The sequence below is a fragment of the Rissa tridactyla genome, chromosome 4, assembly GCF_028500815.1.
Source record: "Rissa tridactyla isolate bRisTri1 chromosome 4, bRisTri1.patW.cur.20221130, whole genome shotgun sequence".
NCBI lineage: Eukaryota > Metazoa > Chordata > Aves > Charadriiformes > Laridae > Rissa > Rissa tridactyla.
The window spans coordinates 27,710,515-27,733,767 of record NC_071469.1 but is presented as its reverse complement, the minus strand read 5'-3'; the positions used below and the strand labels follow the sequence as shown (position 1 = coordinate 27,733,767).

Here is a 23,253-nt window from a genome sequence, read left to right as displayed (position 1 = left end):
TGTGGCAAAGTTCATGTGGCATCAGTTAGAGACATGCCAAAGACCTCTCAAGGGAGAGAAAATGTGAGTGGGAGGAAAAATACGCCCCACAAGGAGAGAACATGAAGTGTATCTTCTCAGCTGCCTCCCTATGAGCATGCAGCTCTTTCTCTGCCTGAAGAGCTCAGCCAAATTACAGGTGGAGGACTGAGTAACCTGCCTGTTTCTCTTCGCCTCTTCCTCTGCTCTTGCACTCTGCAGAAGTCAATGAGATACTTTCTAGTAACCTCTGCAGGCAGAAGGGCAGGCACCTTTTCACGTGTTTCTCCACTGAACTGTGAAAGGAAGGTCTAAGCTTAAAGTAGATTTTGAGACTGTCCATTGTAATTGTGACGAACAAGCCAAGGTCAGTGGGTAATAGTGAACAGCGCTCTCTTCCCTGCAACTTATCTGGTCCTTTTTCATTCAAGAGACTTCTTAAATGAATACAACCTCATCCGTAGATAGTGCAGTCTCTCTCCTTTCATGTCTCCATCAGGAAAATTTGGATCATTTGGGTCACTGGTTTTCCTCCTCCCTCTCATCAGGGCATCACAGAGGTCATTGTCAGCTGATCAGAGGTAGACAAAATTCCTTCTCTGTGTTTATTTCATGCTGATGATCTTTCTTTGTATTTACCAAGGTAAGTGCCTCCATGCACCTGGTCTGCAAAGAGCACCATAGTGTGACTCTTGAGAACATGGTAGTTCATGGACTTTGCTATCAAGAGAGATTTTTAAAAGCCTTGTCCATGGCAGAACATGTAGTCATCTCCATTCACCTGGACAAGTCAACTGGTCAAAGCAAGAGATTAGTTTCTTTGAGTGAGTTTATCCTATCCTTTTCTTCTGGTTTTGATGCATTAGCAGGAGGACTCTTGAGCAATGTGTACATTCGGATTTTGAGCTGGGCTTCCTCACAGTTCTTGGACAGCAGATCCATTCTGAGATCGAAGTAGCTAGCATAGTGTAGCTCCCTGGGACTTTAGTTGCTTCTTTGAATTTTCTCAAACTGCTGGAGATATTGCAAAGTTGTCTGGAGAAGCCCAGGGAAAACCACTCTTTGCAATCTTTCATAGCTTTCTCCAGCCAGTCAGGGTGGAAAATTCAATGACTTAAGCCTTTCAGTAGGATATTTTGCTGCCTCTGTGTGCCAAAACAAAGTAGAGAAGCAGCTAATTTCAGTTTTTCTAACTTGCAGAGGCTTTTGCTCATGATATGAGAAATTTAGTGTGAAAACTCAGCTCATTTTTTTTGTTCATCTGTGCCGTTGGGAAGGTTGTTTTGTGACATCTTGGCACAATAGGTTCCATGCAGCAATGAAACCACATATTTTGTTGGTTCTGAGCTGTCTGAAACGATAGCTAAGATGCAATTTTTAAAAAGTTGCCAACAGACTTCTACTACTGCAAAGTATAAGCCTCAGAGGTTTCTGGCAATCTGTCAGGTGTGGGATGTTACTCAGCTCAGTGGTAGGACTGAGTTTCTGCAAACTCTCTCGGTGTCTGTGCTGAGCTGTTCTTTCTTCCTTTTCTCTCCCCACCCCCCAAAATTAATGATTAACTTTTACTGATTGCCATTAAAGCAACAGTAGAAAGATCTGTTATTATGGCCACAGTAAGATGAGGTAGGAGCAGTGCACACCCCAGACTTCTCCTCTGGCAAGGTGCAGCAGATGGGGACAGATATGACCAAGGTCCAATATCAGCTGCTGCTGTTGATGCCCTGGGTAAAGAACTGCATAGCATGGTGGTGAAGTGAGCAAAAGGCAGCAGACCCTGGAAGGAGCATGAGGAGCGGGTGGCAACCCAGGTTTCAAAACTATGACGTGGCTTATAATATACAGCAGTTCTGGCTTTCAAGAGATGCATTAGCTCCCTATAAATCACCTCAATCTATTTATCTATCAATGCCTCTATCATCTTACTCCATTTTGTTTTACTGGGCGGAGGAAGAGGAGTCTTCACTAAGCAGGATTTCTCTTGTGTGACAATGCAGCCTTGAAAAGCAAGCTGAGCCTCTCTCCTCTAAATGGAAAGGATCCCTGAGGTGAAAGCTCCCTTCAAACCAGGTTACTGACATTTACTTAATACCATCTGTAGCAGGATTATCATTAAAGCTGCCCAAAAGCACATTAATCTCTCTGGATCCGTCCAAGCGCTGGATTGTAATGGCATTTAATCAGAGAAGGCTTTGATTTCTAAAGACAAGTGCAAACACTGAAATATCTGCCTGTGGAACAGTTACTTATTCATGTGCAAGTGTAGCGGTGGATGAGCATGCAGCTAGGATACTGACAGTGGGAGGGAAGCCGGGAGAGGGGAGTTATCAAGAAATGAGCTGGCATGAATTTTGAGGGAAGACCAGGCCATGTCAGCGTTAACAAGGGGGCTCCCTGGAAACTGGGCTGTTCCTGTTTCAAGACACAAGGGCGTTTACAGTTTTGGTTGGGAAGATACATTTGGAAGAAGTGGGTAGAGCAGGGGAGGGAGGGAAAATAGACTGAGGGGCTCTCAAGATGATTTAGCATACTGTATGCAGCAGAGAAGGAAAGGTAGCAAGGCTACTTAGAGCATGGACTTTTAAAGAAGATCCCAAAAGCCACAGTTGCTCCTTTTGCACCCATTCTGATTTTACCCGATTCATGTAGAGAGACCTTGTCTGTATACAAATCTTAACATTATGTCTGATCTGCTATATGGGTCCTCCCTGTCCCTCCTTGTCAATGCTCTGCCTTGTCTCCAACAGAGGCTGCTGGATCAGCAGGCTGTGGGAGCTGTGAAGCTCGTGGCATGTGCTGTATTGCCTCCAACTAACCAGCCAGCTCAGGTAGCCAAGTGGAGAGTCCCCCATGATTGCCCTGGCTTGGACTTGAGTCAGGGAAACGAAATGCTGCCATGTACTTCAGCTCACTAAGAGCCTGGTCATGAGCCGTGGATGATTCAGAAGTCAGGGAAGTGTTTTGTCCAGCTGAGAAGTGAAAGCAAACAGCTAAGGTATTTAAGATGAGCTACTGTGCGCAATTATTGCCATCTGTCACCCCATCCTACTGTGGCTTTTTGCTTCCTTCTGTTACTAAATGGGTTCTGCACTGGAACAGTATCTCTTAGCTCGATAAAGAGCCCAGCTACCTTCTCATGGCTGACAGCTTTGCAACTTGAAATATGCTTTCAGTGTGGGATTTACCCTTCTGCCAAAAGTCAGGAGCTGCTGCCTTGTAGCTGCTAAATTTTAAGTGGGATTTCCCAGGGTGGGATCCCTTTGTCAGTGCAAGTGTAGAAACTTCTCATGTCTCAGGTATTTGTGCTTATAACACTCAAGTGTTAGATGAAATGGAGCATGGAGAAGAACACTGTTTGTGGGGAAAATGGCTATTCTTGCTCTTTGCACCTGCTAATTTAGTCTGGGGAGAGGTTTCCTTGCAGATTCTCCTACACTTCTTGTCTGAAGCTTAATGAAAATCCGCAAGGTGCTGGTAAGCAAGAACAGTGGCCTCCAGCATTTCCAGCTTCTGAACTGTGCAAAGGCGCCAGGTAAAAGAGTGACATTACACACGAACCTGTTTCTTAGGGAAAGTCAATCTCAAGCATCAGCATCAATCAATTGCTTAAGTCTCAGCAAGATGCTTTACATTAAATCCAAGGAAATATGACTCCATTTAAAGCCAAGGGAAAATGATCCCCGTAGCCATTTTGGGTCTGACAGAGATGCAAGAAACAATTAAATAAACAGCGACTGGTCTTCTCTACCTATGTCATTTTGATAATCTGTAGAAATTTATCAAGTTAGTCCCTCGGTTCCCTGGGCAGATGAGTCAGAATATTTCTCCCCACTTAAATGCCATGGAAGATGGGACACTGAGCAGTAAAATAATTTCCTCAGTCCCCAGTAGAGAGTATGGGCCATGCTAGGAGCATGCTTCAGGAGTCCTAAAAACTGGTCCTCTATCTTAATAACATCGTGTGTGTCCAGGCATCACCTTGCTGTGGTGCCTGGTGCCTCTGGTGCCTGATCAGCGCATAGTGATAGCACTGCATTACAGAGCACTGTGTTTTGATCCTCACAATGGGATCACAGAGGGCAGAGTGTGAAATCGGATCTCTTGTGTGTGACCATCCTAATCCGCTATGGACCATAGCCATTTCAGAGCAGGGACACAGAGCAGGCTCCAAATTGTGGCTATTCTCCATCCGTACCTTTTGCTAATTTGACACCAGTTTAATTGGGCAGGATTGCCCTAGCAGGATTAAGCAAACCCTTAGATGATGTCTGTAATAACAACAGCAAAAGAAAGCAAAAACCCAATACACTCTTCAATCCAATTAACCTTCGATTAAGGTTCCAAAATCAATGCTATTATTTTGGCCTGAGGAGGTAATATTGAGCCCTGAGAAATGAGCTGCACAATGACCTTTACTTTTAATGAGATCAATAGAAGTTAGTGTCGCCATCTCTTAAAATAATTGGCAAATATTACAGCCAAATTAAGGCAAGAGACTAGTATCTGCTCCTGATCTAAAGAGACAGTCACAGATGGAGGTGGGGCAGGAATGGATGATGCCCTATCAGGCAGTTTCATCTGGGACTTATCAGGGGCAGGTGGTGAGATCAGCTCTGCAGGACCATGTCACAGGATTTTTTTTCTTTGACTTTCTTCTTCATGTCAGTTGGAGGCATGGAGCCAGGACCGCTCCAGCTTGCGCACAAGGCCAGGAAAGTATCAGTGACTTGCCCTGAATAACCCAGGCTGGTTTATTACATTGCAGCTACCCATGAACATCATATATGTGCCATCTTTTTGCTGTAGGAGTACTCATAGGCTTAAATTTGCACGCGTTCTTTCCTTTCTGAGAGTTTTCTCGCTAACTATTGAGTGTTGGTGTTTGTGAAGATACTAATTTGTAATGGACTTTCCAGAGTTTTGTTATCATCAGGTTGCTTTGTCAGGTGGGTGTGCTGATTTGTTGAGAGGAGAGTTGCATACAGGGACTGGTGTGTGCCCAGGAGTTTGCTGCTATGGGTCTGCAGGTAAGGGAATATAATATGAGTTCATCAAAAGTAGCCCCTCGTGGATCACGTGAGGGTAACAGGTTGTCTAGGCTTTCAAAACTGATGGCAGCAACAGTTTGCAGCTGTGTACGTGTACAAGAAGAAATATATCACTGCTGCTACCTATACTGCAGCTTGGGATCCTCTGAATTAGAGGGCAGAAATGCAGTAGGTGTACTTGGTAAACTAAAAAAGGTGGGGATTAGTCAGGAAATCGCAAAGGAGGTAAGAAACTGATAGAGGCAATGGTGGAGAGGAATTACCATAGTGGAGTTTGTGAGGCTTGCTTTACAAACTGATATTACTTAATAAATTCAGTGACGACCTCGACAGAAACAGAACTGTGTGAAGGAGGTTGTTGATGACACCGAGTTGGGAGGTTCTGTCATCGTAGAGAAGGACCAGAGTAGCAATAGCACTTGGTGGCCTTGAGGACTGAAGTGATAGAAAGGGCTAAAAATGAGCAATACCAAGTGAAAAGCCATGTGCTTAAAAACTAATAAGAGGAGTTTCTTAAATATGCTGGGAGTTTATCAGAGGGAAGTGACATATTAGAATGAACTTTGGGTTTTTAGTCGGTCGCAGGGTAAGTGTGTCTCTCCAGTGCAGTGCAACTGTGTAAAAGGCGGGTTGACTCCTAGGGCGCATCAGATAAAGGAGCATCCTGTAAAAATTGTACTGATAATTATCTTACTGGTGAACACATGGGAGTACTAATACTGGAGAAGGAAGAAACTAGTTAAACTCTAGGATTATGTTAACTAAGAAAATGGTTTAAACTGGACATCATTAAAGTTAGTCGGGGATTTAGAGGAAAGGTTCTGACCATCTAAAGAGTGAATTTTTGGAACAGCCTCCAAAGTCATGCTTTCTACTTATTTCCAGTGAACTTAACCAGTTTATAGAGAGACTATGCGATACTGTACAACAACAATCCTTAATGTCAGCACTGCATTCTTATTTTCTTCTGTATTGGCTAGTAACACGTAGGATAGTTTGTGACACATAGCATCTTTGCCATATTGGGTACATAAAATGAACTTCATGTGCTTAGTTTGGTGAAGAGTTACTCCAAGTCTGGCTGTTACACGCGTATGTGTCACTCCATTGTTTTTGCCCAGGCTGCTGACTCTCCATTTTGTTGTCTGCAATCTGATTATTCCTCAGCTACAGTTTTTTTCAAACTGAAAGCATTGGGCTGAAAATGTGCGGTTTGCCTGACACAGTGTCATGGTCATGTCACATAATGTGGCAATAGCTATTTGCATTGACTGGTGAGGCCACAGGCTCACTTGGTGGCTGCAGTCTTCATGTTCTGCTGCAGCACAGACAGACAAATTGAACTTGTTTTGGGCAATAACACACCTTCTGGCAATAAGCAAGGACATGCCTCTGGCCAAAGCCAGAGGCTGGTGCCATCGTGACGTACAAAGGTCAGCTCTGCTGGCTCACATAGGTTTTTTTTCTTATGTGTTACGCCTAAATTATGCCATTCTTGATTACACTGCCTTCTGCCTCGTCGTATTTCTTGTAGCACGTCCAGTGCTACAAGTGCTTCTGCTTCCTTGATATTCAAACTTTCTAACGTTGGTAGACTGCCCCTCCTCTGCCATTCCTTAACCAACTTTGGAATCTTCAGCTATTTTAATCTTTTTCCCAAGTAAATTCCTCCTGCATCCTGCTCATTTATTTGCTTTCTCTGAACTCACTCTGTGTTGTCTGCATCTCTCTGTTAATGAGGTCTCTGGAAGTGAATGCAGGATTCCAAGGGTGATGATTATTTTTTTACGGTGTGCAGCAGAACAGTGCTGGGGGACCCTGGTAATGATAAGGACCCTGTTTTGTTGGATGATAAACAGGGAGAGGAATGATGACCTCTCCATGTCATAACAAAATGCCTGTGTGTTTACTTTGGTCTTTGCTTCCGTAAATCACTGCAACCTTTTGTCTAATTTGCGATGCACCTTCACCCCGAGGTCTTAAACAGCCTAAATGCATGCTGAATTCCTCCCTTCTCCTGAGTAGAGGTTTTCAAGCGTTTGTTTTCTCATTTCACCTAACTGCGTTCTTCCGAAGTGAATTCTGTATATGTTACTTATCCGATGGCCTTCTCAATAAGGGTGGAATAAAGGCCCATAGCGATGGGGCACAGTACTGCAGAATTAATATGTATAAAGGCTTCATGGTTTTTTCCTAAATTTTTTCTCTAGAAACATGAACTCCTTTTGTCTGAATTATAATGATAGGTTGCTATTCACATATTACGCTGTAAGCCCTAGAAATATCACCTTCCTTTTTTGTTTAGAATTCAACAGTATTGGTGCTTTCTATCTTAATGTAATTTTTATCCTATTTTAGAGGTATGTCAACAGACAAACATATGTGAAATACTTTAGTGTGTAGCACAGCTCCCTCTCTTACACTGGGTATTTTTTTTTCCAAAAGTAAAGACTATTTATACGCTTATATCATAAATCCCTGTAACATATCTTCCATATGCTAACTAAATTATACAGAATGCATTCCTCTTTCTTAGAGAAGCCATAAAGTCTAGTTTCAATGAATTAACTACTGCAGGTACTGAAGGTTGCACGCTGGGGAAGAGGTAAATATAAGTACAGTGGGGAGGGGAGAGAGGATGAGGATCTTGCAGTGAAGATTGTCTTGTACCTATGACCCAGCCTGTGGGTCTGAACAGGGCTTTGATGCCTGTTTTCGAGGGAAGATGAATCCTGAGCTTCTTTTATGTTGCATCACGGGCTTCAAAAGGCTGTGACCACAAATCTGTTTAGTAACATGTCTGCTGACGCTGACTCAGGAGGGGAGACCTTCCCTGCACCTGGAGCCTACAGACATACCATAAGGTGCTGCTATGAGGGTGGTGTGGATAACTAGGTGAGAGGTGTTTTTGTAGGATCCTAGGATATTTGAGGTTGGAAGAGACCTTGGGAGGTCGCCTGTGAAACCTCATGCTGGGGCAGGGTCAGCTATGAGGTCAGACCGGCTTACTCAGAGTGTTATCCAGTCAGGTCTTTAAAACCTCCAAGGATGGAGTTTGCACAACCTCTCTGGGCAACTTTCTTAACTGCTTGACTTTCCCAACCTATGCCATTACCGCAGCACAGAAGGAGAATCTGCTGTCTTTGGAGCAGCCCATACTCCAGTGCCCCAAATTAATAGCTTTCTAGGCTTTAGCCCTGACCAACCAACAGGTTTTCAGAACTGCCAGCCCTTGTCTGGGCTTGTGTTTAATGGGTACGAGGCATCATGTTCTGCCCCAGATTGTCCCTAAATCCTCATCTTCAGTAATTCTGTGCTCTTCCAGGTTGCTGGAGGGCAAAGAGCTGAGGCAGAGAGGCCAAAATGTGGTTCACTCAGTGTGTGCACAGGTGTCATGGTTGATGCTATGATCAGTTATGATCTCCAACTCCATTTGTCTTGGTGTGCAGGTCCCTGGGAGGCTGCGTGAATGAGTGACTGGCTTAAAACAGACTATCTGGCATGTCCTTGGACTGTCAGCAAGTACTACTCAGCTCTTCTCGGAGGTCACAGCACCTGGTACTTTGGTCCTATCCAATTTTAAAGCTTGTTGATCTAGGAGACCTGTAAGGTCCTAGGAGACCTAGGACTTCATTGATCTCTGCTGGTGATCCAGAAGGGAAACAATATTTCCCTCAGTCGGTACTTACAATAACACCAGTGTGGCATTAGGGGAGCTGCACTACAGGAGACCGCAGGGCTGTGCTGTACCACCTGTGTGGATGATTCAGCATGAGGGCAGCATTATCCATGATTCAGCAGTGGCTCCAGATCCCACTTGAGGGACACAGGGTTGTTCCACGTGGTCCTACAGCTGTCCCTGTTGGATGTGCTGCAGGAAGGATTCCCATTCTTTGCCCTCATTTGTAGTTACTTGGGCTCTATTCCTAACAATGTTCTTCTCAGAGATATCTGCATTTCAGAGATGAGTATAGCAAGCCCTTCCCTGGCTGTCTGGTTTTCTGCAGGACAAGCTGTTGTTAGTGTCTCCGTTACCCCTTCTACCACCTCTGCTTATGGGGACGGCTGCCTCTTTGCTGCTTATACTGCGTGTCTGGGAACATGCTTGGAATCATTTATAATGATTTTCTTTTAATTGCTTGTTCAGCACTCCGCTGTGGAGCACCATGCTTCTCTCTGATGGCAGGGAGGGCCAGCAGTGGGATGTCAGGGTGAGGCTGCTGTGTTAGTGCATGGCAAGGGATTGATTCTGGGCCCTGGGGATGTTTGCTTGCTCCTAGGAGGTTTTTAACTTTAATAACATCTCTTGGTGATAAGGAGCACTGGCATGGAGGGACACAGCAGTGACAGGATGATTTAAACAGCCTTTCTGTGCTGCTTCATCTTCACAGAAATTGCAAATCAGATTAGCATGGGTCTGAGGAAAGGAAGGGGAAAAGTGGGGGACAGTGTGATGGAGGGATGGGAGAGGGAACCCATGTTCGTTCTGGTAAGCAGATGGACAGGCTGAGTCTCCTCCCACCCCTTCTTCGCTGGGTCCTGCTGCCATTCATGGACGGAAACACCTGAGTCTTCCTCCAAGAGATCTCTCACCCACCCCAACAGCTCTTTCCATGCCTTCCCTGTGAATGCCTGTCTACCCCTGTCTGCTTTCCTCCTTATTACCAGAAACTCTATTCCTGCCCACAGGTATTTTCTCTTTTTTTATGCCATGCAGGTGTCCTTAAATAACCCCTGACCCCACGAGCACCTTCATGGTGCCCCCTGCATGGATCCTTCCCTGAATGCCATGGGTCACCCCATGGTAGATGCCAGCAGCCACCCTGTGCATTTGTCAGTGCGAGGAGCTGCAAGAGCTCTGCACAGGGACATCGGCACATACCAGACCCTTGCTCCCTGCAGTGTTGGCACAGGGGCGCTGCCTCCCCTCCCCAGCAGGCACACTGCTGTGGGTGGCAGTGTGTGGCCATTTTCTCTCTCCTCACAGATCTCTCGCAACCTGGGGAAGCTCTACAGCGAAATGATCTTTGTGAACGGCTTTGTGCACTGTGACCCGCACCCGGGCAACGTGCTAGTGAAGAAATGCCCAGCCTCTGGCAAGGCCCACATTATCCTCCTGGACCATGGGCTCTACCAGGTATGTAGCTGTGGGGGGCTTCCAGGGCCTTGTGAAGCTGCCTGTGGGCATCAGGCTGAAAAATCACACCCAGCTGCAGCCTTGCGTCCCATAGCCCATATGAATACATCTTTCCTATTACTCCCATAACCCTCCAAGGATATTTCCTGTGTCTGAAATGGGGGATAGGGCACAGCTAGTGGGGCAAGGCTTGCTCCCTCAGTTCCCTGTCCTCCATGGACTTCTGTGGGCCATGTCTCCTTCCCCAGGTGCTGAGTGAGTCATTCCGCATGGACTACTGCCGCCTTTGGCAGGCCCTCATCAAGGCAGATATGAAGAGAGTGCAGAAGTACAGCCGGCGGCTTGGGGCAGGAGATTTGTACCCTCTCTTCGCCTGCATGCTGACCGCCAGATCCTGGGAGTCTGTCAACAGGGGCATTGACAGGTCACCAGTCTCAGCCAGTGAGGTAGGTCCTATGTGCCCTTCCTTCTCCTCGAGTACCTTTCTTTGTTGTAACCACTTGCACCAACTGATACCACAGCAATGCTGGGCAACCCCTGGCAGCTCTGTAGCAAATTCTGCACTGATAGCTGAGCTAGAAAAAGCCAGGACTCCTTCTGCAATGTGTTCTATAGTGGCTGAACTTAATTTCCCAGTTTCACTTGTCACAGGCTGCTTAAATTTTGTATAATATTTTAATGGCTAAGTGTTCACCAGTTCTGGCAGGGGAAACATTTGTAGATCAGCCTTTTCCTAAAAAAGTGTTGAATGCAGCTGTGCAGGAAACCATCAAGGAGGATAGGTTAAGGTAGAAGAGACATAAAGGCATAGTGGGAAGACATGAGAAGGATAATGCATTATCACTATTCATGTAAATGACTATCAGCACTGATACAAACTCCTAAAAACCCTTGGAAATTACCTCCCAATCAGAAACCCTATTAAGTTGGAGTCAAGGTTGCTTAACTGTGGATCCTGTCAACTCAATCACTACAAATCTAGGAAATTGCCACTTACATTCTCCACCCTTTCCTATCCACACATGCTGGGATCCTTCTCACGCCTCCTTGCACTCCTGACACGCACACACTGCCTTAAGAATAGTGGCAGCCCCTGCCTACTACGCTGTTGTTGGAAATGAGCATACAGTGATATATTCAGCCAATGGACTAGTGTCTGTAGGTAGAAACATGTTGGATCCTATGGTTTGTTTTTATCTGCACACATTTGTAGCAGAGAGGATGAAATTCACTTGAGTAGCATTATAATATTGTCCTGCAAAATTCTCTTATGGAAATTCCTTCAGGTTGGTGTTTCATTTTCATGGATGTGGCAGAGTTTGCTGCACTGGCTTGCCATTGTCCATAGCAATGAGTCAGATACCTTGGGTAATGGACCCCCCCGCCCCATAATTCGATTGCTTCCTACCTGGGTTAATTTTCTGCATATCAGAAATTATATAGTGACTATCTAGCAGATCTGGGCTTGATCTGGTGAGTTTTGAAGCTGGTAGCTCCAGAAAAAAATTCAGAGGCACCAAAGCGAATCAACGCAGAGCTCGCTCCAATACTACAAGGCCAGTGTTGAATCTGAGCTAATAAGCAACATTTATCCTAAAATGGCTTGTGAAGGTTATGCCAGAGGTGTAAGTGCAGCCACGCAGTGCCTTGTGTGGGCTAATGAACTTTGTCATTGAGTTGAATTGCGTGTACAGAGCCAGCTCTGTTGTCTTTGCCTACATGACACAACTGATGCTGGAACTGGATAATCCTGCAGCACATAATGGGGAGCTGAGCAGATTTGCTGTGGCATTAGGAAATGAGCTGCTGCTTGCCCTTAGTTTAGAGGTGAATTTGAAAGATTGTATCAGCAGCAGGAGCCAAGCCCTGGGTAGGCAGGTTCCGCCAGCACAGAGCGCCAGAGAGGCTGTATGGACAGGAGAGGAGCCTGTGAGACAAGGAAGCATCCCTCCTGAAACAAAATCTTACCTGTAGTGCTGTGTCCAGTCTGGGGCGCTGCATCTCAGGAAAGGTTTGATGAAACTGGGGCGAGTCCAGTATGGAAGCTACAAGGACTACTGGTCAAGTAGATGTAACCCATGAGGTAAGTCTGAGCAAGTTAGGGCAGAAAAAGTCCAGAAAAGCGCGGGTTGGGAAGCATTGTAGTAGTGGTTTTCAAATCTGTTAAAGACTGCTGCAAACAGGTCAAGAAGTAATGGGTTTAAATTCAGCTAAAGAGTTTGGGGTTAAACGTGAGAAAAGCCAGATCTAACAGCAGGGCCAGTGAAATGCTGTTGCAGATGGTCTGGGGAGGCTTTGAGTCACATCTCTGGAGAGTTTTAGGAGCAAGCTAGGCAAACGTGTGAGGATCGACATAGGTGTAGTAGTTCCTGCCTTAAGCCAAGGCCAGGCAGCTGACCGCTCAGGGTGGCTGGTAGCCACATCGCATCTGATTTTATGATTGTGTTTTGCTGCATCCTGCAGCTGCCTCAGCGACTGCAGCCAAGGGGTTTTTCTCAGGTCCTTTGGCATAGCTCATTTCTTTCTCTGTGCACAGGCTTCGCCCTTGACAGAAAATGACAGTTCTGATGACAGATCATGTGGTTGTTTTGTGATGTGGACAAGCAGCTGGAGCTAAAAATAAAAAGAAAAGAAATGGAAAAGAAAACCTATGTGTGGAAAATAAAGTAGGCTGTGCAGTGATGCTGGCTAGGATAAGGGATAAGAGATAATAATGGAAGAATTTTCTGCCAACAAATAATGAAACAAAACATTTAACATTTAGGAGAGCTTAGTGTCTTCTTGCTGAAGCTTTGTGCGTTTGGGCAGTGATGGAGGCAGGAGGACACACAGATTTATTTGTCAGCAGCAAAGCAACCATGGTGGTGTGTGATCTGTATATATCTCTGACCACCACAGCCTGCACACTTGATTTGTGCAGGTCTGTTCCTTCATAATAAGTCCGAAGTTCACAGAGTGAGTGTGAGATCCCATTTTGTGAAATATAGGCCATCTGTCCCTCATTCCAGAGGAGAGAAGGTTTTAGAGCTGTCCTTTCCCTTCCCCACAAAGGAGCTTCCCTCCTGTAAGAAGTCATTTACTGCCCTCTTCATGTGTCCTGCTGGATTCTGGAGATTTCAGATGTTCCAGGGACTTCTGTTTGGATTTGCTGATTCATGTCATGGCCTCTGTAGGAAGGGGTAGGGACATGGTATGCATATGGGATCAGCTCCACACCACACTGTGCTACATTTACTGGGATAGTGGGGGATCTCTCAGGTCTTAAAAGAGACAGAAGAGTGGAGGCTGTCTGTCTTGCAGGCTATGGTAGCTCATATTTGGAGGGAAGCCCATCTTAAGTGGCCCAGGCTATAGCCCATCAGTTATCACTGGTATCTTACTGCGGACAGTGTATTTATTGGAAGCTCGGGAACCAAGGAACATGAAGGATCACCCTGTGTCTTCCTTGGTCTTACACTCTTTCCTTAAGTGTCTGCTACTGGCTGCTGCCAGGCAGGATGCGCGTCTAGATAGACCCTTAATCCGACAGATGACAGTTTTTGATCTTTTGGGTTAGCGTGATGCTTAACTGCATAATGCTTTGTCACCTCTGCTGAGTTGTGTTGAGGACAGAGGACTAAAATGGGCCTTGGAAACAGCTTCATCAGTATAGCATAAAGCCATCAGCTGCATGGGACAGCAAGCCAAGGAGCAGCCTGGTTGTCCTTGTAGGATCCTTCCACCATGTAGGATGCCTCCAGCTTTGGGGCTGGAGAGGTGAGACTCAGAAGGCTGCAAGGGCAGTAATGAGACATGGCTGCTGTGGGCTGCCTGCGACCAAGAACTGAGATAGTAGCAAGTGCCCTGTTCTCCTGAGAGGCCATTAATCCTGCCAGCGAGGGAACAGGGCCTTATCTCACTGAGGGCCAGGTGGGATATGGCAAGAGTGATCTTTGACTGTGCTGTGAATGCTTGGGACAGCCAGGTGTCTGCAGGAAAGCAGGACAAAGAGCTCTTTAACTTCTGGCCTAGAGTCATGGTCCGGAAAACACCATCTCCTCCTGCCAAATCTCAGCTGCATCTGGACCTGGGTTTCCCATGCACTCTCAGCTTCTCTTTCCTTTCTCCCTGACATGACCCGCTGCCCACAGGACGTGGAAATCCGTTCCAACGCCGCTGCTTACCTACCCCAGATCACCCAGCTCCTCAACAACGTCCCCCGCCAGATGCTGCTGCTGCTGAAGACCAATGACTTGTTAAGGGGGATTGAGTCAGCCCTGCACACACGGGCCAGTGCCAGCTCCTTCCTCAACATGTCTCGCTGCTGCATCAGAGCTGTTTCCACGTGAGTGTCTTCTCCAAGCACCAGAGGCCAGACATGGAGCAGCAGGGGCTATCTGTCCCTGGGGGCCAGGACCCGGGGTGGGGGGGAACCTGGGGCCAGGAGGCTAGTCAGGTCCCAGTTCCACAGTATCTGAGCAAGGCAAGCAGGGAAGACCCTGAGATGGTGGTCAGGTCCAATCAAAAGTCCATATCATAGTGCAACATCATGGTGACAGGGTGGGTCCAAGGTCAAACCAGGAAGTCAATCTGTAGATCAGGTCCAGTGTTTGTCAGGTAGGTCCATGGTGACAAGACAAGGCTGAGGTCAAGCCAAGAGGTCAGTATGTCAGTTGAGGTCCAGGTCAAGGGGCTTCATAGCAGGGCATGAGCGGGGGACCTTTACCCCTCCAGTCTAGCTCCTGCAGGGACTGATGGTGCAGGCCTGAGATTAACTGGACCTCCTGCGCCTAAGAGCAGAAGTCTGGGGGAGGTCCCAGGCTAGTCAGTGCCGTTAAGGCTTATTAGAGCCCCCACGCAGGGCACTGGCAAGGCCTAACTTGACCTCTTGACTTCTTACTCTTAGCTGTGGACCTCTCCCCCACATTAGCACATCTGCTGGTCCTACCCTTGCTCGGTTACATGTCTCAGCCTCTGTCTGTGCTGTTCTTATGCCCATCAGCCTCTTCAGAGGACAGGTCTGCCACTCTGAGGCTGGAGATGGGGATGGAGTTGGAGGCCCTTCGGGTAAGAGTTTAGGGTTTGGCCCCTCCAGAGGAGGAGAAGGGGCTTTCTGACCATTACAGGCATCACCACTGGGAAGTACTTGTGGGTAGGAAAGATCTGTAAGTTCACTGCTGCCAGTTTCTGCAGCCTGATTGAGGGGCTAGGGCTGACTGTGAAGATCAGGCTGATGTTTAAAAGCCAGAAACAGGAGTCATGCAAGTGATTTCCATCTATAAGTCTTATGAGTCAATGCACTTCTGCCTCAGATTCCTCCTCCTTGCAGAAGAAATAACAGTTATATCTCTGGCTGATGAGGGACTCGTGAAACCCAGTTAACCTCTGCTACAAAAGAAAGGTGAATTACTTTTCCTGGAATCAGCGTGTCAGGATTGCTGGACTCTGATGAGTGTGCTACCAAGAAAGGCTATCGGGGTGCACACCTATCCCTGTCAGCTGAAGTGAAGCTGGGCATAGAAGCAGAGGATGCCATAGCCAGGGTCACTATGCACAGTGGGGTGAGAACTGGGCTCACAAGGGAGCGGGCTGTCTCTTCTCCCAGATTCGTGCTAGGAAAGCAGTCCCCAGCTCTTCAGGAATGTTACTTGGAGAAAATCCCTACTGCCAGGAGTCCCCACTGCTGGTAATTCTCCAGATGTGGGACGTTCCCCTCCTCTGGGGGAGGGTCAGTTGTACTGAAGACAGGCCTCCTTCCCGCCAGGCTGCATCCTGCTGGATCTTAATGCGCCTGTTTCTCTCATTCTAGGTACCAGAGGAGCAAGAGTCACTCGCTTTACAGGAAGGCCCAGATCTCACTCGCAGAAGCCCTGAGCCTGTGGCAGATCAACTTGTATGAACTCTTCCTGTGGCTGAAGGGGTCCCGGATGGGGAACTGGGTCATTGCTCTCCTGAGCCGGATGCACCATTCCACGTACTGACACGAACTGGTGGGAGAGGCCCGGGAGCTCCCTCCCTCCCTTCTGCTCTCCACGGCACATTCTGACTTCTGTGGGCTATTTTTGGGTCTTGTTCCATGTTACATGCTGCACTGTCCTTGCCTGTTACAGCATTAGCTTTCTATGTGGCGCTGAGAGGTGGAGTCGGTACCGGAGCTCTGCCGTTTCATGGTTTAGGAAAAGGAGGTGTGGGATACCATGTGTCAGGAAGGACAGGGTACTTTCCCCATCTGAGCAGTGGAGATTCCACTCAGATTCCAATGGGATAACACTGGAAGCAAAAGCCTCTCTTTGGCTCTTTCTTAATCTTACAGAATTTAAGAGAATCCCAACCCTGCCTAGAATGTCCCAAAGCATTTCTCAGACCCCCAGAGAGAGGCGGTAAGTCCCTTTAAAATCCAATAGGGTTTATATTAGTTTTTGAAATCTCCTTAGTCTGATTTCTGTTCAGGTGTTCAGAGAGTTTCTCAGAGGAGTGAGACCTTGTGGAGAGCTGGCACTAGGACTTCCTCTCCCAGCACCAGGGAAAGGGGCCCTAATGGTGAGAGCGGTGGACTGGGAGTCGGGCTTTTTGAGGTTCATCTCCAGTCCTGTCAGCAAGTGCCTCTTTGTTTTTGGACTTTTCCTGGCCTGTTTCCTTGCAGGTGAAATGGGGGAAGGAGACAATGGTCTTGCCTCTTTTCTGAAATTCAGGGAAGGCAGGAGGAATGACAGCTCAGGGCTCTGAAACTGCTGGTAATGTATGTGTACTGTACAGTACTGCCACACAGCAAAATAAATGTGTTGTATCAAAGACCTTTGGGGGAGGGATGCCTGGCTGTGTACTCAGGGTGACGATTTTGCCTCTAACCTCAGTCCTGTTTCCATTTCTCCACTGAGTGAGTGATGCCAGACAGCGCTGTTAGGTCATTGCGAGCCAAATGCAATGGCTTCTTGGTCTTTCCTCTTCCCAAGAGGTTTCTTCCACATCTGGGTCCTCTGGTGCCGCATCAGATGTGTGTTGGGATGGGATGGATGACCGGGCGTCATTCTGCTGGGAGGACGCACCACTCCTTGCCACCCAGATCCGCGCTGAGCCTGCCTCCTCCCTGCCTGTGGGATTGCGCTGCAGCACATCTGTGAGACATCACCATCCCTGTGCCACGCACTGGGCATTTCGCCTTGTCACTGCCTGTGACGTTTCACTGCTCCTGCCTCAGATGAAAGCCTGCCACTTGCTTGGTGGTACAAGTGACAGGTCTGGTGGCTCTGACTCTGCAGCTACGGGACCGCTTCCATGAAGTCTCACCCAGAGGCCTCTTTTATGTGAGACATATTTGGGATCCTGGGAGACATCCCTCCTGCTTGTGAGGATTCCTGTAGCCAGGAAGGGTGGATGGAGGTGACTGCTCAGATCATTTCAGCTTTCTCATAAACTGTTTTGGTGAAAGGGGACAGAAGGACAGGAGGAGAACGTCCCTCAACTGCCAGCAAGCTTGCTAAGCTGAGGGTCGTTACTCAGGCAGCAGGCTGTGCCTGAGACCAAGCCGCAAGAACACTGCGCAGTCTCCCAGTTTGCAAGCAGTTTCCCAGCTTATACAGGTGCAAGACCCCACCTTGCAGTGAGTCCGTTTCCATGGGAAGGGAATCAGGGGGCAGAGTGTGGGTGAGTGCGTGTGTCAGTCCCCAAGGAACCGATTCTTTTGCTCTCTGTGTGGGAGAGGGAAGGCATATAGTCCAGAAAAGGTACGTGACTGCAGGTGTGCTTAAGCATGATAAGTTAGTGACTACAGAGGTGTGGCTTATGACAGCGATTGTGTGCATGCGCAAGAGTGTAGGCACAGCTGGCTGGTTCAGGACTGTCAAGAAGTGGTGTGTGATTGGCAGAGTTGTGGACGAGGAATTACTGACTGTGGGTTTTTGGTCTCCTGTGTGGTCAATCGCCTGACCCTGGTGTTAGCTCTGTGAGCCCTTCCTACTATGGGGGAAGCAGCAGGGGCGATGTGCTCTTGCATCTTTGCTAAAAGCAAAAAAAGAAACCCCAGTAAGACCAAATGTCGTCACAAAGCTTGTCCCCAACCTATGCAATGACAGGTCAGAGATTCCCCTGATTTCTGAGTCGTGTGATGGCATCAGGGAATGGAGTGGTGGTAATTGCAGTGACGAGACTGCTGAGTCGACACGGAGTCATAGGGGCCCTGGAGTATTGGTCCTGCAGCCTGTACATGAGTAATCTTTGCTCATGTGAGCAGTCTGGCTGAATCAGTGCCTTGCTTAGGCACTTAACGCTTGTAAGCTGGCCAGTGTGGGTGGGCCTGTCGCGTTGGACTCACAAGCAGAGCTTCGCTCAGAAAATTGCGCTGGTGCAACCAGTGAAGCCCAGGAGACCCTCTAGCAATGGTCACCGACTGCACATCCTCATCGTGCAGCTGCCCCTGCAAATGCCTTTGCCTATCCATGTCTGGATATACCGACCAGAGTCTGGGTCTCACTGACATCTGTGCATGAAAGCTCACCCCACAGTGAGACCCTGGTCATATCCCTCATTTCCAGAGGATCCCGTGTTGTGGAGAGGCTCCCTGCAGCTGGCATTTACATTGACTGCCAAGCCCCAAGCCCACTCTTGGCCACACCTGTTCTTTGACCCCCTCAAAAAATCCCACCACACAACTGCTAGTCTCGCTGCCTGAGGGACGCCCTGGCTCTAAAAGCAGTAGGGAACCGGCAGCCCCTCAGACTGTTGTTCTTGGCAGTGTGCAGCAGTCAGCGCAGGGTGTATTTGGGAGAGCTTTGCCTATTGGCATTAGTCTGTGCCGGGAGGCTGCGTGCTTCAGCTTCGTGTTAGCGCTGGGACTCCTCCCTCAGTTGTGCTCAGCTCTACGCTTCCCACAGTCAATCAATGAGGGTTTGCCTGAGGGAAGCACAAGCAAACACCCGGAGTTTGACCCTTTAACATTCCTGCCTTGTCTTTTTGCTGAAATCTCTCAAAGGTGAATGTGTTAAAAGGGTTTTGAAAAGACACTTTCTCATCCCAATTTGTGGTTGACAAACATGGGTAACCTGGATTAGCCCCGTGCACTTGGCCTCTCCTTCCAACCTGCATTTATTGGTGTTTTCACCACCAGCAAACACAGCCTCCGCTGCTCTGCTTGCAGGCAGCACAGGGGCTGCTGTCTGCCCGGCTTCAGCTGCCAGCCAACTGAAGTTTGGCGCAGGCACTGCACGTTGGCCTTGCAGCAGACTCCTGAGCCCACCGACTCCGTCTCAAGACCGACAAGTAGAGGGTAAGAGCTGGGGACAGAGGTGCAAAACAGACGGGCAACTTTCAGCTCCTGTAATATGAAACACTACACTGTAGCCTCGTAACATCTCCCATCCTAAAGGGTCTCGGCGCTCTCAGAAGTGTTGGGGAGCCAGCATCCAGCATTTAAATGTGCCATCATTAGGTTGGCTGGAGGTGGAAAATGGGGCAGTCATAGTAAATGAGTTTGCCATGCAAAACTGCAAGAATTTAGGGTATGAAGTGAAGACGCTTTTTCATATCCAGCTGAAGAAAAAGCCAGAGAGAGCGTTAGTCCAGGCTAAACACCATAGCCTTTACCTAGCACATCCAGTAAACTTTAATGATGACAAGTGGGTGGGATGTAGATTTGCACATCAAGGCTGCATGGTGCCCTCTGCCATCTCAGGGGCGTATGAACCTCATGCAGTCACAGCATAGAAGCTTTCCAAATGAATCACTCCCTGCTTCCCGTAGCAAATGAACCGTGGCCGGCACGCAGCCTGGCCAGCGACAAAGTCATTCCCCTCACAAACGACTCCCCCCTGGTCACCGGGGCTACCTTCCAATGCACCACTTGGCAGGGCTCTTCCCCCACCACCACTGTGTATCTCCGTATCCCCCCAGCACCGTTCTCCCCCACTGTACCCTGAGCGCAGAGGGGTGCGGGCAGGCTGCTGCCTCCTGGTGCATCCAGGGAGCCATCCAGGCTGTGCCAGGACACCCAGCATTCAGGCAGGAGCAGAGAGAGGGATATCTGGAGGGGTGCAATCCTCAGGGCAGCCAGTGCCTTCCCCCTTCATACCCTGACAACTGGATGGCTAGAAAGGGGGCGACAGACATTTCTTCCTCTTTGGCTCCTCTCTAGAAGCAAGACGCTGGGGCTTTCTCCTGCCCCTGGAGCCTGAGCTGTGGCCATCCCCATCTCACCCAGGGGATGTGCTTGTCCTGGGTGATGGCGAGAAGCCTGTATTGCATCTTTCAAATGGCAGAGAGCAAACAACCAGCACTGAAGTAAGGAGCGTGCAGGCTGGGGCTGTGCTCTGTACTGGGAGAGGGAATTTGCTGTCTGAGCTGGGAGGTGGAAGGGATACTTCAGAGGCTCCCAGCCCTCGGGGTAGATCCAGGTCTGCTTGGGGCTGCTGATCCTCTGACAATTTGAACAGAGGTGCCATAAGGTGGAGCAGGGGGAGTAGGGAAGGAGCGACTGGAGCCTGTGAGTTTGTTCATCGCCTCCCTGTTAATGTCGGCAGCAAAGCACCAGCAGGGCTGCTCTCTGCTCCGCACCAAAGAGCCATCTCCCACCTGCAGGCTTAGCTGAAGGTCTCGATTGCTGTAGGAGCGCAGCAGCCCCCAGGGGATCCTGCTGTCCCCCTCCTGCCCCCGCTTCAGGCTCCCGGGCCACACACCTCTGCAGCTTTGTACCTTGGGCAAGGCTGCAGCAGTGCCGGGGGCTGGGACTTCCAAAGCCCCCCAGGGGGGAGCGCCCCTGGCAGCGAGGTGCCAGCAGCTGATGTCTCTGGGGGCAAGCTGCTGCCACCAGTCCATGCTCGCTGCCTCGTGCCGTGCCATGTGGAGCGAGTCTGCAAGGCCCAAAGGCTTTCTGCTCCTTCCCATCGCCAGTCCTCGTGTGTTCCCGGCCAGGGGGGCGATTGCCATCCTACCCCTGGTGTTTGTGAGAGGACTCGGCCTCAGCTGCTTTGCTGCAGTGTGGCGATGGCCAGCACTTAGCAGCAGTGTTGGTGCTCCAGCCAGGCAGCAGGAGGATGTGAGTGGTTCTGTCTTTGCAGCCATTGATTTTTGATAGTGAGGGCTGGGGGTTTGGGGATGGGAGGGGAGGAGGGTTAAGGAAAGGGGAAAGGGGAGGAAAGGAAAGGGAATCACAGAATTGTAGGGGTTGGAAAGGACCTTTGGAGATCATCTAGTCCAACCCCCCTGCCAAAGCAGGTTCACCTAGAGCAGGCTGGACAGGAAGGCATCCAGGCGGGTTTTGAGTATCTCCAGAGAAGGAGACTCCACAACCTCTCTGGGCAGCCTGTTCCAGTGATCTGTCACCCTCAAAGTAAAAGGAAGGGGAGGAAAAGGGAGAAAAGGGAAGGAAGTGGAAAGGGGAAGGGGAAAGGGAGGGCAAGGGAAGGGGTGTTCCCCGCCTTTTGGGAGTAAGTACCAAAACCCAGCATGGCTCTAAGTGAACTTGGGATCTCTAAATGCTTCTGGATGGCACTCTCTGCTTTTTGTTTTACAGGTCACGCAGATGCTGTGGCCAGCGAGTTGCCGTCTCTGGCACAATGAAGGGTTCCCCCTCCCTCCTGCTGCCCCACACACCAGTGCAGTGTGGTGTGACACTTGCTGAGGCACAGAGGTCTCTGCGAAGCGGTTCAGTGCCTTTTTTTTGGCTCTATCTCCGTGGAGCTCTCCTGTGGTGGTTCCTCTCCCTGTCCCAGGCGGGACTCAGGGCCTGTTCTAGGTTGTAGTTCCAGCCAGTGAGCCAGCAGCTGTCACTCTGCCAGGGATGATGGGTTAGTGGATGCAAAGCTCCTGGTCCAGAGACAGCCTGGGTCACCACTCCACCAGGGCACTGGGGGTGTCAGCCCCACTGAGTTGCCTGCAGGTTGGCATCATCATTCCTCCAGCAGTTGTTCAAGTGCTGCCCAGGACTGTAGAAGAGCTGGCCAGTGAGAGATTGACATTTGTAATTAATTAAGTACCCTTCAGAGAAAAATTAACCTTTCCAAGCATCATACAGGTGATAGTGATGTCCCCTAACATCTTAATCCATGAGGTATCGCTAGGACCTTTCAGCTGGAAAGAAAACCTTCTAGTGGAGTAGCAGCCCTGCTGAAAAGAAGCAGAAGGGGTTGTGGGGGACCCCAGGTAAACATGAGCTCGCAGTGGAAACCATGTCTGGGGCTGCATCAGGAGGAGCGTGGCTGGTGAGGCTACTTGTTCTCCTCTTCTGCTTGGTGCTGCTGAGTCCACACCTGAAACGGCGTCCTCTTTTGGTTCTCTTAGTTGAACCGGGATGTTGAAAAGCTAGATTGGGTCAGGTGGAGGGCACATGACATGGCCAGGACCTACTGCCCATAGCCTGCAAGAGGGATGGGCTTGTTTAGTCTGGCAAGGAAGAAGCAAAGGGATGAGCTGATAGTGGCTGTCGCCTCTTTGAAAGGGAGTTAGAGAGGCAATAGAGCCAAACTCCTTCTGGCAGTGCCAGATGACTTAGCAAGGGCCCATGGCCGCAAGTTACAGCTTGGATAGTTAGATTGGGCACAGGATGAACTTCGTCACCAGGAGTGTGGTGCAGAGCTAGGACGTGTCATGCAGAGAGGGCCTCCATCCTGGAAGGCTTTGAGGACCTGGCCAGCCAAAGCGTAGCTCAGCTAGTCGCCTGTTGGCGAGAGTCTCCCTCGGAACGGGAGGGCAGGCAGCCCAAGAGATCTTCCCCATGCCAACTCGGGAAGCTGTCACCGCTTCTCTGCAGGGTATCTGTGTTATCTGCATCTTTGTTCCCTGCAGGAATCATTGCCGTGCATTCGCTTGCTGCTATGCCTGAGGGAGCCCTGGGCAGGACGTGACCCCTGCGCCTCCCACCAACCCTGTGCAGCTCAAGGTGACCTCGTCAAAGGGTAACGGCCATTCCAGGTCGGCTTGTGCGACCCAGAGAGCATCACTCTGCTTGCCATCTTCCATGGGGCTCCAGATCAGCCACTGTGTCACATTGCTGGCTGCTCTTTGCAGAGCTTCCCTCTTGAGCTGCTTGCTGTAACCCAGGTACTTCAGTTTCTTGTGGTCTGGTAAAAACGGTTCAACCAG

General features: G+C 49.1%; 1 protein-coding gene across 4 annotated transcripts in view; it reads left to right on the top strand.

Moving 5' to 3' along the window:
- The window catches only part of ADCK1 (aarF domain containing kinase 1), a 91,874-nt gene extending 74,898 nt beyond the window's left edge, over nt 1–16,976 (top strand). For all 4 annotated transcript variants that reach the window (XM_054199570.1, XM_054199568.1, XM_054199569.1 and 1 more), the window contains 4 exons: nt 10,054–10,203; nt 10,452–10,649; nt 14,334–14,527; nt 15,992–16,976. In XM_054199570.1, coding sequence (XP_054055545.1) covers nt 10,054–10,203; nt 10,452–10,649; nt 14,334–14,527; nt 15,992–16,163 — 714 coding nt within the window. In that variant the 3' untranslated portion in view covers nt 16,164–16,976. The remainder of the gene's footprint in view (nt 1–10,053; nt 10,204–10,451; nt 10,650–14,333; nt 14,528–15,991) is intronic.
- The last annotated feature ends 6,277 nt before the right edge of the window (nt 16,977–23,253 follow it).